The sequence below is a fragment of the Rhinatrema bivittatum genome, chromosome 7 (assembly GCF_901001135.1).
Source record: "Rhinatrema bivittatum chromosome 7, aRhiBiv1.1, whole genome shotgun sequence".
NCBI classification, from domain to species: domain Eukaryota; kingdom Metazoa; phylum Chordata; class Amphibia; order Gymnophiona; family Rhinatrematidae; genus Rhinatrema; species Rhinatrema bivittatum.
The window spans coordinates 272072917-272088032 of record NC_042621.1 but is presented as its reverse complement, the minus strand read 5'-3'; the positions used below and the strand labels follow the sequence as shown (position 1 = coordinate 272088032).

The 15116-nt window shown below is 48.2% G+C and overlaps 1 protein-coding gene across 9 annotated transcripts in view; it reads left to right on the top strand.

Annotated features, from left to right (window-relative positions):
* SFXN3 (sideroflexin 3) overlaps window positions 1-15116 on the top strand; it is a 105719-nt gene that overhangs the window by 10311 nt on the left and 80292 nt on the right. For 4 of the 9 annotated variants that reach the window (XR_003857909.1, XM_029610242.1, XM_029610247.1 and 1 more), the window contains exons 1-4: window positions 143-252; window positions 377-517; window positions 8043-8209; window positions 9795-9965. Coding sequence is in view for 8 of the 9 variants with exons in the window: in XM_029610242.1 (XP_029466102.1) it covers window positions 8046-8209; window positions 9795-9965 (335 nt within the window). In the remaining variant the exon portion in view is untranslated. Of the gene's footprint in view, window positions 1-142; window positions 253-376; window positions 600-8042; window positions 8217-9794; window positions 9966-15116 lie in introns of those variants that run through there. The other 5 variants (XM_029610245.1, XM_029610244.1, XM_029610246.1 and 2 more) reach the window with 5 other exon arrangements.

Genomic DNA, 15116 nt, shown 5'->3' with positions numbered 1-15116 from the left:
TCCTGCAGCTCAGTGTAGTAGGGAGGGGCGGCTGGAAAATCTGAGAGTTCAGGCTTCCGGGCATGAGCACAGCCTGGCGAGCCACCCACATGTGGTGGTCTGGAAAATCTGATGAAGGCTACGAGGGGAGGGGGGGGGGGGGGGGGGCGGGATTGGATTTCGGAGCGGCTGAAGAAGGCAGCAGCAGCAGCTTCTCGTACAGGGTCAAGCTTGGTGGCGTAGCTAGAGAATTTAGTCCCTTTCGCTGAAGCGGTGAGAAGGCATTCACTTCGACCTACCCCTCCGTCCCACTTATCTCTCAGTGGGCAGCATGATCAAAGTACAGAAATCTGTATTTTTATGTATTTTTTTTTAATTTTAATCTGCTTGCTTTCAGAAAAGCCTTCGGCAGAGGGGGAATCCTCCAGAGATGGTCTGCTAGCCTGAAGATCTGCTGCTGGGAGTACGGGGAGAGGAGGCAGCACGTAGCCCGTGGTAGACCTTTAAAGGAACTGGTACCCTTTGTGTGCTGCTCCAGGTAGTATTTCCAGAGCACGTACGGTGGCAGGTAGTAATGCACACCCTAAAACAATTCGGCATTCTTCTCTTAAAGTCACAGGGTTGGTTTTTTTTGTTGTTGTTGCTTTTTCTTAAATGCTTTATGTAGCTTCGTGGTCCCCAGTAGCCATGTTGGCAAGAAAGTTACCAGTTACATGGCAGATTGGATCTGATTGGTCTATGTAGGCTAATGTATTAGATGACATTGGCTCAAGCGGCATGTCCAATCGTATTCCACTGTGTCTGAGAGCCTGCATGATAGGCTTATAAACGTGGTTACTCCCAAGCATACGGGGGCAGGTTGCAGTGTAACAGCAGAAGGATATTTACAAATAGTGACCTAGTAGAATGTGATGTGTAACTGCTTGTCATGCATCCTTCGGAAGTCCTGCACAGTATTGAAGTTGTAGTACCATTGGTATGAAAAGCTGCAGAGACTCCCAGGAAGCCACAGGGATTCCTGCAGCAGTTCTGATACACTGAACTGATTCACCGTGAGTTTTCTACTTCTGGCTCTCGGATTTCTGTCCAGTTTCTGCCACTGCAGATGTGAGAAGTTTAGTGCCGTTGCTCATGACCAGGGGTGGGCAACCTCCAGTCCTCATGGACACCAGTCTGCTTAGGTTTTTAGGATATCCCTCATGAATACGCAGGAGAGAGTTTTGCATGCACACTGCTTCAGTACATATTTAGAGCTTCTGTTCTTAGTTGTTTATACATTGTACATATAGGGGTTCATTTTCCAGCTAATTAGGGGTCCTTTGAGGTTACAACATATCAGTGTATTCATTAAGGATATCTTGAAAACCCGAGCAGATTGGTGTTGATGAGAACTGGCGTTTGCCTATCCAGTATGAGGCATATTTCTAATGACTACTCTACACAACTTTGGCAGATAGTGGCCTGAAGAATAAACATTGTTCCCTGTACGAACCCAGATCAGTCCAGACTCCTGGAATTTGCCTCCCTGCCAGCAGATGGAGACAGAGAAAGTTTCACTGACACTGTACATAACCCAGTGTGCCACCTGCAGTCCCTCAGTATTTCTCTGTCTCCAGCAGATGGTAGATGGTGCAAAACCTGCAGTTCTGCAGTCAGGAGACTGTTTTGGATTTATGAGCCTTCCTCCCAGGGGGGTTTTGGGTCCTAGTGGGTCTTTTCTTGTCTGGTTGAGGTAGACAAGCTGGGGGTTGGTGACCCTTTTGTACGCTCGCTCCTTTCTTCCGTGAAGTGTAAATCTGGTGGTCCAGATCTCTCCCCTTCACGAGGCTGCTGAGGCAGCTGCAGGCTCAGGGTAGCTGTTTTTCTTTTAGTCAGTCCCTTTTTTAATTTGGCTGATTTTCTTTTTTTTATGCTAGCAGCTCTGTGTTCCATTCTAGGGAGTAGGTAGTGTAAGTTTTTGGTAAAGTTTTGAAGAAAAAGAAAGTCTGTTTTTTTTTCTGATTTGCCATGTGGCCTGCACTCCTGACCCTGAACCTCTGCCCCAAAGGAAAGTAATGGTTTCTATGTATCTTAATTTGGTTCTCAGAGAGTAAAAAGAAAAAAGAGAACAAGGAACTAGATAGAGGAATCTGTGCAGCAGCGAGGTTTCAGGGGGGGAAGCTACCTTAGCAGCTTGGGGAGCTCAGCGATGGGGATTTTCAGCAGCTTCTCTGCCTGCGGAGGAGGCCGGGTGTTGGCTCCGCGGTGCTGAGGGACTGTTCCCCTGCTTGCCATTGAGGTGCTGGTGGTGCCGTGGGTACAGGGAGGAACAGCGTGTGCGTGCAGCAAAGCATTCAGGGGTCTGTGCTAAGCATGGCCGCACCAGTAGAACAAGCCTCACATATGACAGGGTCTAGCACTGAGGCTTTCCCCATCAGTGTGGAAACAGCGGCCATTTTCGTTTCCCTAGCAGCGTCTGTGTGAGAGAGGCAAGGGAATCCCCTCCTCAACTATCGCCAGCAGTTCCCTGTCCCACAGAGGTGCAGAGAGGCACTTGTACTGAGGAGGAGTAGAGGGCTGCTGTTGGTTTTAATTTGCTTATTCGCAAAGCGTGTTTAGCGAGATGCTGGCTCTTGGCTCCAGTCTCCGTAGATTCTTGGCCCGTCAAGAGGCCTGAGCTGTTGAGAAGCTCTTCAGGCCGATGATTTTCGGTGCCAGATGTTAAACTGTGCCGTGTAGTAAGCCACTGCAGTGGTTCTTTTCTCGCATGCCTAGGCGTGTGCATGCATTCTCATTGTGTGGCGGTTGCATGTGCTGTGTGCATAAGGCCGCGGCCTAGATTTGAGCCTGTATGTCTGTCTGCGACCTAGACTTGAGCACATATTTGCGCAGGTACTTGTGCGCGTAAGGCTGTGATCTAGACTGGAGTGAGTATTTGCATGGGTACTTATCTGCATAAGACTGCAAACTAAACTTGAGCGTGTATTTGCGCATGTACTTGTGTGGTACAATCGCGATCTAGTCTTGAGCGCATATTTGCATGCATCCTGATTGGTGTGCGCACAGAAGGCCGCCTAGAATCGAAGTTGAGGAGAGCTGGGCACCAGGGACAAACAGGTCCAAGCACTTTGCAATAAACAAATTAGGGGGTCGCGCTAGCAAGGAGGCACTAAAGTCAGATGCAGAGTGAATGAGATAGCGCTCATCACATGCAAATGCATGTAAATGAGGCTATTATTTATTTATTTATTTATTTATTTATTTAGAGTTTTTCTATACCGGCATTCGTGATTAAAAATCACATCATGCTGGTTTACTTATAACAGGGGGTGTGAACACAGAAACGGAACATTGATAAGTGCACAATTGCAAAAAAATAAGTGCGTCTCAGACGCACATTTATTGCTCAGCTATTGACACCTGCCTGGAGCAGGTGTTAATAGCTGAGTGCATTGAAAAAAAGTACAGAAAAGCAGAAAAAACTGCTTTTCTGTACATTTTTTTAACAGTTAAAAAAAAACGAAAAAAAAAACCTCTGCCGGCCACTTTGAAGACCGACGCCGATATGCTCGGCATCGGTTTTCATAACCGGCCGGCTGCAGTTATGAAAACTGACACCGAGTTTATCGGCGTCGGTGTTTATAACCAGCAGACCGCCGGTAACTGCAGGGTCACTTTAGCAAGGAGGTGCGCGGCTGAGTGCACTGTAATGCATCGGCCCCTTAGTGTGGCCAGAGGTCAATTTTAATGTGTGCACAATTTTGATGTGCACGGAGCAGGAGAGAGACCTTGGGGTGATAGTGTCTAATGATATGAAGTCTGCGAAACAATGCGACAAGGCGATAGCAAAAGCCAGAAGAATGCTGGGCTGCATAGAGAGAGGAACATCGAGTAAGAAAAGGGAAGTGATTATCCCCTTGTACAGGTCCTTGGTGAGGCCTCACCTGGAGTACTGTGTTCAGTTGTGGAGACCGTATCTACAAAGAGACAAGGACAAGATGGAAGCGGTACAGAGAAGGGCGACCAGGAAGGTGGAGGGTCTTCATCGGATGACATACGAGGAGAGATTGAAGAATCTAAATATGTACTCCCTGGAGGAAAGTAGGAGCAGGGGTGATATGATTCAGACTTTCAGATACTTGAAAAACTTTAATGATCCAAAGACAACGACAAACCTTTTCCATCGGAAAAAAATCAGCAGAACCAGAGGTCACGAGCTGAGGCTCCAGGGAGGAAGACTAAGAACCAATGTCGGGAAGTATTTCTTCACGGAAAGGGTGGTGGATGCCTGGAATGCCCTTCCGGAGGAAGTGGTGAAGTCTAAAACTGTGAAGGACTTCAAAGGGGCATGGGATAAACACTGTGGATCCATCAAGTCTAGAGGGCGTGAATAAAGAGGAGGCAGCAAAACACTGCACGGAGCGGTAGTAGCCACAGAGGCATTCACGGAGCGGGATGCCAGTGGCCAGTAGTTGGTGTTCCACCTTCACGGAGCGGAAGGATGGAGGGCTGCCATCTCCAAAAAAAATACCAAAAATAACAAACCAAAAAATAAAAACAGGGGTGGGTAAGAGTATGGGGCAAGGGTGTGGCCTGCTTGTTACAGCGGTTGCTACCCCTAATTGAGCTGGATGTTCACTTGGATGCAGATATGGCGCTGCTTTCTAAATTGGTGGTGGGGTGGAGGGGAATTAGGGCTGGAGGGTACTGGAAGCCAATAGTAACAGGTGGGAGAGAGAAAAAGGAAAAAAAAATGGATAAAGTGCGTAGCTTGCTGGGTAGACTAGATGGGCCGTTTGGTCTTCTTCTGCTGTCATTTCTATGTTTCTATGTTTCTATGTTAAGTTAAGCATCCTGTTTCTTTTCCCCCCTGTATCCAGTTCAAGAGATATTGGATTTAAAGAAGGTAAATGCAGCTCTCAAGGTTCCCCGTTTCCCCATGGAAATTCTGAGGTCCAACTCTGAGGTCTGTCATAGCGTCAGTACACAAGGGAGAGTTCTTGGCATCTCTCACCTTCATAGAGGCATATCTGCACATAGCCATCAGGCTGGAGCATCAGAGATTCCTGAGGTTCATGGTCCTAAGGGAACATTTTCAATTTTGAGTCCTTCCCTTTGGCTGGCAATGGCTCCACATGTCTTCACCAAGGTGCTGGTGGTGGGGGCAGCCGCATTGCAAAAGGAGGGTGAGTTGGTGTGTCTGTATCTGAATGACTGGCTTATTCAAGCGAAATCAAAACATCTCTGTCAACAATCAGTATAAAAGATACCGATGCCCTTGAAGTCTCTAGGATGGGTGGTGAACCTAGCATCAAACACACATCAAAAGCAAAGGGTATCACTGGTCAAAATTCATATACCTTAAAGTAATGAACCACATATGTCAGACCAAAAAGAACTCAATTTGTGGGACCTATAACTCAATGAGTTTGGCTATTATTCAAACTCATACTTGGGTACACGGTCCATTTACTTTATTAAACCAAAACCAATTTTTTAGTTTTTTTGTTTTATAGGACTCAAAAGAGTTCATTTTCAATAAAATACTGTATCAATGAAGTGAAGCTGACACACACACACATTAAATGTCCTTGTAAGTACTTGTAAATGTGTTATGACATAATAATCACAAATCACCCGTTTTGCTACAAACTCACTAAAACGATAATGCTCGCAGAAATAGTGTCACCTCTATCTTCTTATAGTCTCACACACTCATCTATGATACTCATCTGAGTTGTAAGTAGCAAAGGTCCATTTCCAAAAAGTGTCCCCGCCCTAGCCAATTTTTGTAAGTCTTTCGTGTTAATTACTCACACTATTCTATTATGTATGTTCTCTTGTAACCCACCCCGAACTTTGGAGGGTGCAGGATATAAATACCATTAAATAAATAAATAATAGTCACCACCGATACAAACTTTTCTGGATGGAGGGTGTTGTGGCAAGATCAGTCAATGGAGGGCCAGTGGTCGAAACAGGAGACCTCATGGCCTAACAATCGATTAGAGATGAGAGTGGTGCATTTTTCATTGCTTGCCTGTCTGCCAAGGTTACGCAGCCTTCCAGTACGGATCCTATCAGACAATGTGACGACTGTAGACTACATTAACCGTCAAGGCGGAACCATGAATCAGGCAGTGGCTCGAGAGGCCCGGGAGTTGATTCTCTGGGCAGAACAACACTTGGAGCAGCTGGCAGTGTCTCACATTGCCGGAGTGAACTACGTTCAGGCGGATTTTATCAGTCTGAGAAAGTTAGACTCTGGGGAATGGGTGCTGTGATGTGTCTCATTCACGGAACATGGGGATATCCCGACCAAAGAGAACACCAAGGTGTTGCAGTTTTACAGCTGTTGAACAGAACATGGTTCAAAGGAATCGGAGCTCTGGTGCTGCTGTGAACTTGAAGGATTTTTCTTTGTCTTCCCTTCTGTAGTCTCTGGTGGACAAGGGATTACGGCGGTTAGAACATTCCAGCAACTTGATCCTGGTAGCTCCAAAGTGGCCATGCCGACCATGCTTCCCATATCTGATCAACATGGCCGTAGATGGGCCTCTGAGGTTCGGACATCGATTGACTATTTTCCACCAGGGTCCAATATTCTTGGGTCAGGCAGATCACGTCTATCTTGTGGCTTCGCTTTTGAGAGGAGACAACTGAGATGGAGGGGATATTCCAAAGTGGTTATTTCCACCTTCTATATCCTTGACGTATGTGCGAATTTGGAGGATCTTCGAGTCCTGGTCTGCTGTTGATGGAGTGCAGCCTCAGTTTGTTCAGGCTACGGTGTCACATATTTTGCCTTTTCTACAGAAAGGTTCTGGTCAAAGGTCTGGCCTTTAACTCTTTGAGTGTCCAGGTTGTCATTGGGTTGTCTCCAGGGTAAGGTGCAAGGGTTCTATGGTTCCTTGGTTCCTTCAGGGAATTAAGATCTTGGGTCCTCAAGTGCGGAACGTTTGTCCATCTTGGAATATGAATCTAGTTCATAGAGGATTGTGTGAGGCTCTGTTTGAACCTCTTAAGAGAACTATGATTAAAAACTTGACTCTAAAGGTGGTTTTCTTGGTTTCTATTTGTTCAGCCAGGAGAATTTTGGAGCTCCAGGTGCTGTCATGTTGAGAGCCCTTCCTACTGATTCAGGGGTATCTTTATGCATGGTGCCTTCTTTTCTGCTTCAGGTAGTCTCACTTTACCATCTTAGTTTAGACAGTAGAGCTTCCAGCTTTTATGGATTTGGATTCCTCTACGCCTCATGCGGGGGAGCTTAGGCTCTTAGATTGGAGGCATGCATTATTGAGGTTTCTAAAGGGTGCCTGCTGCCGGGGGGGTTTAGGGGTGCACTTGATGCATTCTCAGGCGACTTCCTGTGCTGAGTCACATCAGGTGTCTTCATATGACATTTTGCTGGGTGGCTACTGGGAAGTTGTTGCCCACTTTTGCTAGGCATTATCGCTTGGATGTTGGGGCTCCGGCTTCCATGTGCTTTAGTGAAAGTGTTCTATGAGTGGAACTCTCCACGTCCCACTCGAGTTAAGGGGAGCCTAGGTACATCCCAGGAGTCTGGACTGATCTGGGTAAGTACAGGGAAAGGAAAATTGGATATCTGATAATTTTCGTTCCTGTTGTTCCACAGATCAGTCCAGAGACTCACCCATTTACTGGGGGGAGAGTCTGCCGCTTGTACTGTTGCTTTGATTATAGTGCGGAGTTGGAGGTTTTCAATGCTGATCACTTATATTAAATTTGGGAAATGAGTTTTCCGTTGTCTTTTTGGGCTGCTTCACCTTCTTCCGGCTTGTTGGAGGGGAGTGAGTTTGCTTAGAAATTTATGGTTGTTGCTGTCATCTTAGCTTGTGTACAGGTCAATACTGAGGCACACTGGGTTATGTACAGTGTCAGTGAAACTTTGTCTGCTGGCAGGGAGGCAAAAACCAGGAGTCTGGCCTGATCTGTAGTACTACAGGAACGAAAATTAGCAGGTAAGAACCAATTTTATAGCATTTTGCTCCATGTTGCTTTTTTAAATTTAGCACCCCTATTTCCACAGTTCCTTGTGTTGAGGAGTTTGTCTTGCGTTGCAGAAGATGCCAGGGGAACTGCCTTTCAACATCAATATCCAAGAACCACGATGGGATCAGAGCACGTTCCAAGGAAGGGCCAAACACTTTTTCATGGTGACCGACCCTCGAAATGTGTTACTGTCCGCGGAGACCCTGGAGGGTGCAAGGAGGATTATTCAGAATTACAGGTTCACAGTGAGCTGTTTTGATTCCTGCTTTTAAGATCCTAGTTTTCTTCGTGGCCCATAATGTGTAACATGTGACTGCTTGGGTAGTAATTCCATTGCATTCCTCAGGATTACAGTACTGAGAGTTACAGGGTTTTCAGACATTGCATGATTTCTGTGTCCCTCAAAAAGTAGGGTGTGCCACACTTTTAAAAACGTATTTACAATCAGCGCTATTCTTATATAATTTTCTTTTTCTTTTAGAAAAGTTTGAAAGTTGTTAAATTTGAAACTTAAATGTATTTTAGCAAACACGTGAGAAGCTCAGCGTCCATTTCGGACTCTGTTATTTGGAACGAATTTTCACCCCAGTTTAAAACTGAGTAAAACATATAAGGATCCTTGACACACTTTGCAAGGTGGGTGTCCGATCTGGGCCGGCGGTGCCTGGCAGCATACTGAGGAAACGCTTGCAGGGTTCCTTGAGAGAGGATCCGAGAAGCTTCCTGGGTGAAGGAGGTGACTGAAATGGATGAAGCTTCTCAAGCACTTCCAGCTGCAGGGAGGTGGGAGTGGCTGTACCCGAATGTCATAGACAGCCCTGCTGCCTTGGGTGTGTTTGGTGTTCTAGAAGTGGAGGAGAGGGTGCAAGGCTGGAGAAGATGTGGGAAAACGGGAGTGAAGTGGGCGACTACAGTTCCTGTAGTAATGAGAGAGAGAAACAAATGACACAGAGACTGGTGGCACATTACAGACGGACAGATTTACTGGGGCATAAGCTTTTGAGGACAAGCGTCAACTTCATCAAATGTAATGATGGAGAGGAGAGGACTATCGTCCTTGAAAGCCTATGTTCCATTGAATCTGCCAGCCTTTAACGTGCCACCGGCCACCGCGTCATCTTTGCCACTTCAGATTAACACAGCTGGCCCCTCTGTAAGATATTCGAGTAATGGATTCCTCCCTCGTTCCTTTTAAAGTTTACCCACAAAGGGGCAGGGTTCTAGCATGAGTGAAACAAACGGACAGTGGACTCTTGCACACAGGGGAGAAGGAAAAGAAGTGAATCATTCCACCGCTCACGACTTCAGAGCTGTTTCTTTACTGAGGTTCTCCTAAACTTGTGGAACTAAGGGAGGAAAAAGGTCCACAGCAGTTTAGGGAAAAGCTTTTTAAAGGGGTTTTCTATTAATTTGCTAAGAAGAAGGAAGCTACATGAGATATAGCTAAGTTCATTTTGATTCTGTATGTTGTTTTACTGTGTTTTTTTTTTTATTGTTTTAATGTATGTACAGCACTTTGGGTGGTTTTTAATCAGGAAAACAATTAAGAAATACCATTAAATAAATAAATAAAATCAAATGAGATCACAGTTGATCTGGAGGAATGTTATCTGGTAAAATGCATTCTTTGAGCGTTAGGCCATTTCAGACCTGCCTTTAAAACATGAGATCTTGGCCAGCCTGATCATTTTAATCTAAATAATTTGAAGCTGATCAGGCCATACTTTGATGCCTTTGGTAGCTGCTTGAGCATTGCATATGCTAGAGATGATCCCCGAGTTTGCATTTCCAAGAGAACCAATAGTGGTTTGTTGTCATTTTAGGTCAGGAACACCGACTCCAGGGTTGACAGAAGACCAGCTCTGGCGAGCAAAATACATTTATGATTCAGCCTTTCACCCAGACACAGGGGAGAAGATGATCCTGATTGGGCGTATGTCAGCCCAAGTGCCGATGAACATGACCATCACGGGCTGCATGCTGACCTTTTACAAGTATGCTACATCCATTTTCTTCCTCAGAGCACTCATGTTTGATAGCCAGACGGTTTCAGGCTTATTTTACATGAAGTCACCTGCAGTGAGGGCCTAAACCCAGTATTACACAGTCAAGGAACCTAAGTAGCAGTCTTAAGTGTCCATAGAAAGGCTGAGCTGGGTTTCTAGACATTGGGATTAGTTTACATGTCCCGTCTGTATGGAGGAAAGGAAAGAAGAGTCTGTCTCGGGTGCTGTTGACTGGTACAGGTGGGAGAAGAAGGTCACTGTGCATCTTAAGCACAACACCTGCTGAAATTCGAGGTGGAAGTTTCGGTTTATGCTTGATCGGGACTTAGTTCTGTGAAGTACAAATTCCAGTGGGTAGGGAATGGTAGAGAGTGAATGAATGTGTGCGCGTTTGTATACATGAGGCAATGCTGAATGGCCCACGTGGTTTGCAATGTGCTTGGATGCTTGTAGCCTGTGTACGTTGCTGCTCATTTCCACACGTGCTGTTTCTCTTTAAAAAAAAAAAAAAAAAGCCGCTGCACAGTCTGCATGCCACTGGCAGCCATGTGCTGTGCAACTGTAATTTGTGCGGGCGGCCGAGGGGGTGACAAAATAGCACACGCACATTTTGGAAATCCCATGCCTGCATGCTTTCTATTTATTTTGTTTCCTCTTCCACCTCAATGTAACACACCTGGAAGAATTCCTCGTTTTAACCGGGCTAAAATCACCCATGCTGTGGAAGGCCACTCATGCTGTCTGCCAGCAGAGGAGAGCAGTTTTCAGAGCAATCCATTTAACTGGATCTCAGTGCCTGGTAAAAGTTTTTCCTGTTCGTACCCCGGATCAGTCCAGACAAGTGGCTTTATGCATCTCTTCAGCAGATGGAGGCAGAGAATAAAAACTTTGAGGCACTGCTACATAACCTAGTGCCACCGGTATTCCCTCAGTATTTCTCTGTCTCCAGCAGATAGAGGTGCAAACCTGCAGTCTGGAGTTTGATTAAAAAAGAAAAAAGGAAGGCAGAAGATTCCTGGAAGGTTCCCCGAGGTATTAGGTTCCTTTGGGGGCCATCCCTTGGGTTGAGCTGGGGGAGGGGGGGTTGGTGTCCCCTGAGCAAACTCAGACTCTATCCGTCAGGGGAGGTGAAAGCCAGGGGTCCTGGTTCCCTCACCCCCTCTGAGTCCTCACGTCCAGTGTCTGCTCCCTCCTGCTTCCAGAAGCAGAGACGTAGTCCTTTTCTTTGTGCTTTTCTTGTTTGCTGGTTATTTCCTTTATTCGGTATCTGTGCCTTTAAAAAAAAAAAAAAAGAGAAAAAGAAGACGAGGCTGTGAAGGGAGCTGCTCTCAGGTGCTGATCAGCTGAGCTGCCGGGAGACAGAGCTGGCTGAGTGAGGGCAAAAACCTCCCGATCGCCAGGCCGGGGGCTTGCTTAGCATCGGGGACAAGCTGCTAGCGGTGTTTGTTCAGCGGCAGGGGCTATTTTAAGGCCCGTCTGCGATTCAGGTCGATGCCCACTTAGCACCGGAAAAGTTGCTGCGGTGTGAGAGAAGTTTGACTCTGTACAACTACGTTGTGCGCGGAGGGTGCCTCGGGAGGGGCTGGGACCTCCGCAGGCCCATCGGGGGGGTGTGTGTGTGTGTGTGTGTGTGTGTATGTGTGTGTGTGTCTGACCACGAGGTCTGCCAGGCCAGTGCTGCAGACCCCGGGGGATGGGGGGGGGGGGGGGTCGGAGGCACCAGCGACCATTTTGAGAGCACATGGCAGGAGCTAAAACTGTTTCAGAGCCTCGAGACTCCTCTCCCCCGCTTTTGTCCATCAATTTAAGCCCTGCTGGTGGCAGGGAAGGGACGGGGGGGCCAGCTTCAGGTTTGGAGCAGTTTTCAGCAGATCTTGTCCTGCTTCTTCACAAGGCCTATTTGACTGAGAAGGAGGCAGGATCTGGGTAACTGCTTCCCAGGAAACCCCTCGTGACTAAAAAGCCTCGGGGTGGGGGGGAGTGGGAGCAGGTGGACTCTGGAGGGATCCTGCGTCTCGGGCTGGGATGGTCCACGCCTGAGGACGGGGACACATCAGACAAGTCGGATGGGCCTGATCAGTGGCAGGATACTGCACTGGTGCCAGACAAGGTCCCGTCAGCAATTTAGTGGATCCTATTCGATGAAGTCCCGATTGCTGAGGGTGACTGCCCTCAGGCAGTTCAATTGTTCTGCAGGAAGGCGTTAGGTCTGCTGGTTCCCCAGGTGTTGGAAGATTTGGGGGTTAAGGGGTGAACCCAGTCCTAGAGGGACTGCGGGGGCCTCCTAAGGCGGTTTTCCTTTACCCAAGAAGGTGAAGAAGTTAGTGGATTGGGAGTGGTAGTCTCCCAAAGTGGGCCTGAAGGTAGCCAGAACTATGGCTAAGCTATATCCCTTGCCGCAACAAACCTGGGAGGACTCGGATAATGAAGGGGGTGACCCGGTCCTGAAGGGATTAAGGAGATCCCCTAAGGCCTTTCCGTGGTTGACGACAGTGAAGATGCTGGTAGATCGGGAGGGGGAAATCTCCTGAGGCGCAATATACGAGAGCTATGATGAAGCTATACCCCTGGCCGGAGCAGATCTTGGAGTCCTGGAGAAAACATCCATTCCAGTAGCTGGAGCAGCAGCTCTAAAAGATGTCCAGACTCGGAATCTGGAGATCCTGCTCAAAGACGGTTTGAAGTTTCAGCTTGGAGTCTTCGTGCCACGATGTGCGGAAGTTTGATGAAGTGTGTGTGCTGGGTGCAGAAGGCACATAAGAGGTAGGGGACTGCGGCTGAGCAGTGCAGGCAACCCGCTTGGAGGTGGGAGTGGCCTCTGTGGCTGGTGCTCTGTACGACATGATCCAGACTTCTGCCAGAAGGTAGCGGTAGCTGCAAGGAGACTCCTGTGGTTACGAAATTGGTCATCTGATGTGCAGCTGTCTACCCTCCCCTTCTGGGAAAGCTGCTATTTGAGAGGATTTGCAGCACCTCATGAAGCAAGTGGGGGATTCAAAGGGTAATATGTTGCCAAAGGACAAGAAAACCTCCAAGAAGTTTTTTTCCTCTCTGAGCTCGATTCCGAGAAGTGAAGCAGTTTGGCGCTAGCGGAAGCCCGGGGCTGGCAGTGCAGAAGCAGACTTCGGGCACGCAGTAGTCTTTTCGAGCCCAATGCAGGCCTCCGAGGGACGGTTGGCCCCAAGGGGGAGGTGGAAGTAAGATTGGTCATTGACGGTGGGCTGGTCCGCTCCTCTCCAGAGGCTATTGGAGGAAAGCTGTCCCTCTTTTAAGAGGAGTGGACCAAAATCACGTCGGACCAGTGAATCCTGGAGGTGGTGAGAGACGGCTATGCCTTGGAATTTTCTCATCCGCTCAGTGACACCTTTGTAATCTCCCGCTGCGTCTCCCAGGCCATGAAAGAGGCGGTGTGGGATACGTTGCAATGGCTACAGCTCCTGCCGCATTGTTCCAGTGCAGGAGGCAGGGTCGATACTCCATGTACTTCGTGGTGCCCAAAATGGAGGGGACTTTTCGGCCCATTCTCGATCTGCAGAAGGTCAATGCTGCCCTCCGGGTGCTGCGGTTTCGGATGGAGGCGTTGCGCATGGTGTTAGTGGCAGTGTGCAAAGGGGAGTTTCTGTTGTCATTGGACTTGTCAGAAGCTTTTCTTCATATCCCCATTCGGGCCGAACACCAGCGGTTCCTGAGGTTCAGGCTCCTGGGGGGAGCATTTCTAATTTTGAGCCCTTCCTTTTGGGTTGGTGGCTGCACCGCCCTCGCTCACAAAGGTGATGGTGGTAGTAGCGGCGGCACCTGGGAAGGAAGGTATCCTGGTGTTCCCATACCTGGTCGATTGGTTAGTATGGGCAAGTTGGAAGTGGAGTGTTGTCACTCAGTCCAGCGGGTCCAGCAGCTCCTGGTTTCATTGGGCTGGGTGACGAATCTGGCAAAAAGCCATTTAAAGTCAGACCAGTTGTTGGAATATCTGAGGGCACGCTTCAATACCCAGATTGGGAAGGTGTTTCTGACTACAGAGCGGGTAGTCAAATTGCAGAGTCAGGTCCTTTGGCTGATGTGTCTGTCAGTTTCCAGGATCCGGGATTATTTGCAGGTCCTGGGTTCCATGGCTTCTATGCTAGAGTTAGTTCCATGTGCTTTTGCTTACATGCACCTGCTGTATCCCGTTGGAATCCGCTTTCGGAGGAATTTCAGCTTCTTTTGCCATTGCCAGAGGATGTCCGTTCTAGTCTCTTGTGGTGGCCGTCTCAGCAGAATCTCGAGAAAGGGATGGATCGAGAAGTGCCCGACTGGGTGGTGGTGGCCATGAATGTCAGGCTCTCTGGTTGGGGGGAGGGGGGCGATGTGGTCTTCAGAGGAGGTGACCTGGTCCATCAATTGACTGGAAACCAGGGCAGTGCGCAGAGCCTTACTGAAGTTTCTCCCCCTCATTCAAGACAAGGTGGTGCGAGTGTTCTCAGACAATGTGACGACAGTGGTGTATATTAACCATTAGGGCAGAACGAAGAGTCATCTAGTAGTGCTGGCGGCGCAAGAACATTTTGTTTGAGCGGAGAAACTTCTGGCAAGTGTAGAGGCTTCCCATGTAGCTGGAGTGGACAACATACCGGCGGACTTCCTTAGCAGGCAGCTCTGGATTTGTGGGAGTGGGAGTTGTTGGTGGAGGCCTTCTCCTTGATTCTGGCCAGGCTGGGCAGACTAGCGGTGGGCCTCATGGTGACTTCAGGAAATGCGAAGATGGATCAGTTTTTCAGTTGCAGAAGGAAGGTTGGATCCGAGGGCGTCAACTCTCTCATTCTCCCATGGCTGCCATACCTTTTGCCATACGTGTTTCCACTGTGGCCTCTTGTAGGTTGAGTGCTGCGGTTCATCAAGCTTCATTTGGGCAGGGTGATTCTGGTGACTCCCAAGTGGTTGCGCCGGCCGTGGTCTGCGGACCTTCTTCTGGTGGTGGATGGTCCCGTTCGCTTGGCCCAACTGTCAGGGCTGTTGCGGCAGGGACCCGTATTTTCAGACCAGGAGGATCAATTCTGTCTAGCAGCTTGGCTTTTGAGAGGCGATGGCTCTACTTGAAAGGTTATTCGGAGCCTGTGATTGTGACTTTGCTTCAGGCAAGGTAACCTTCCATGTCTTTGGCTT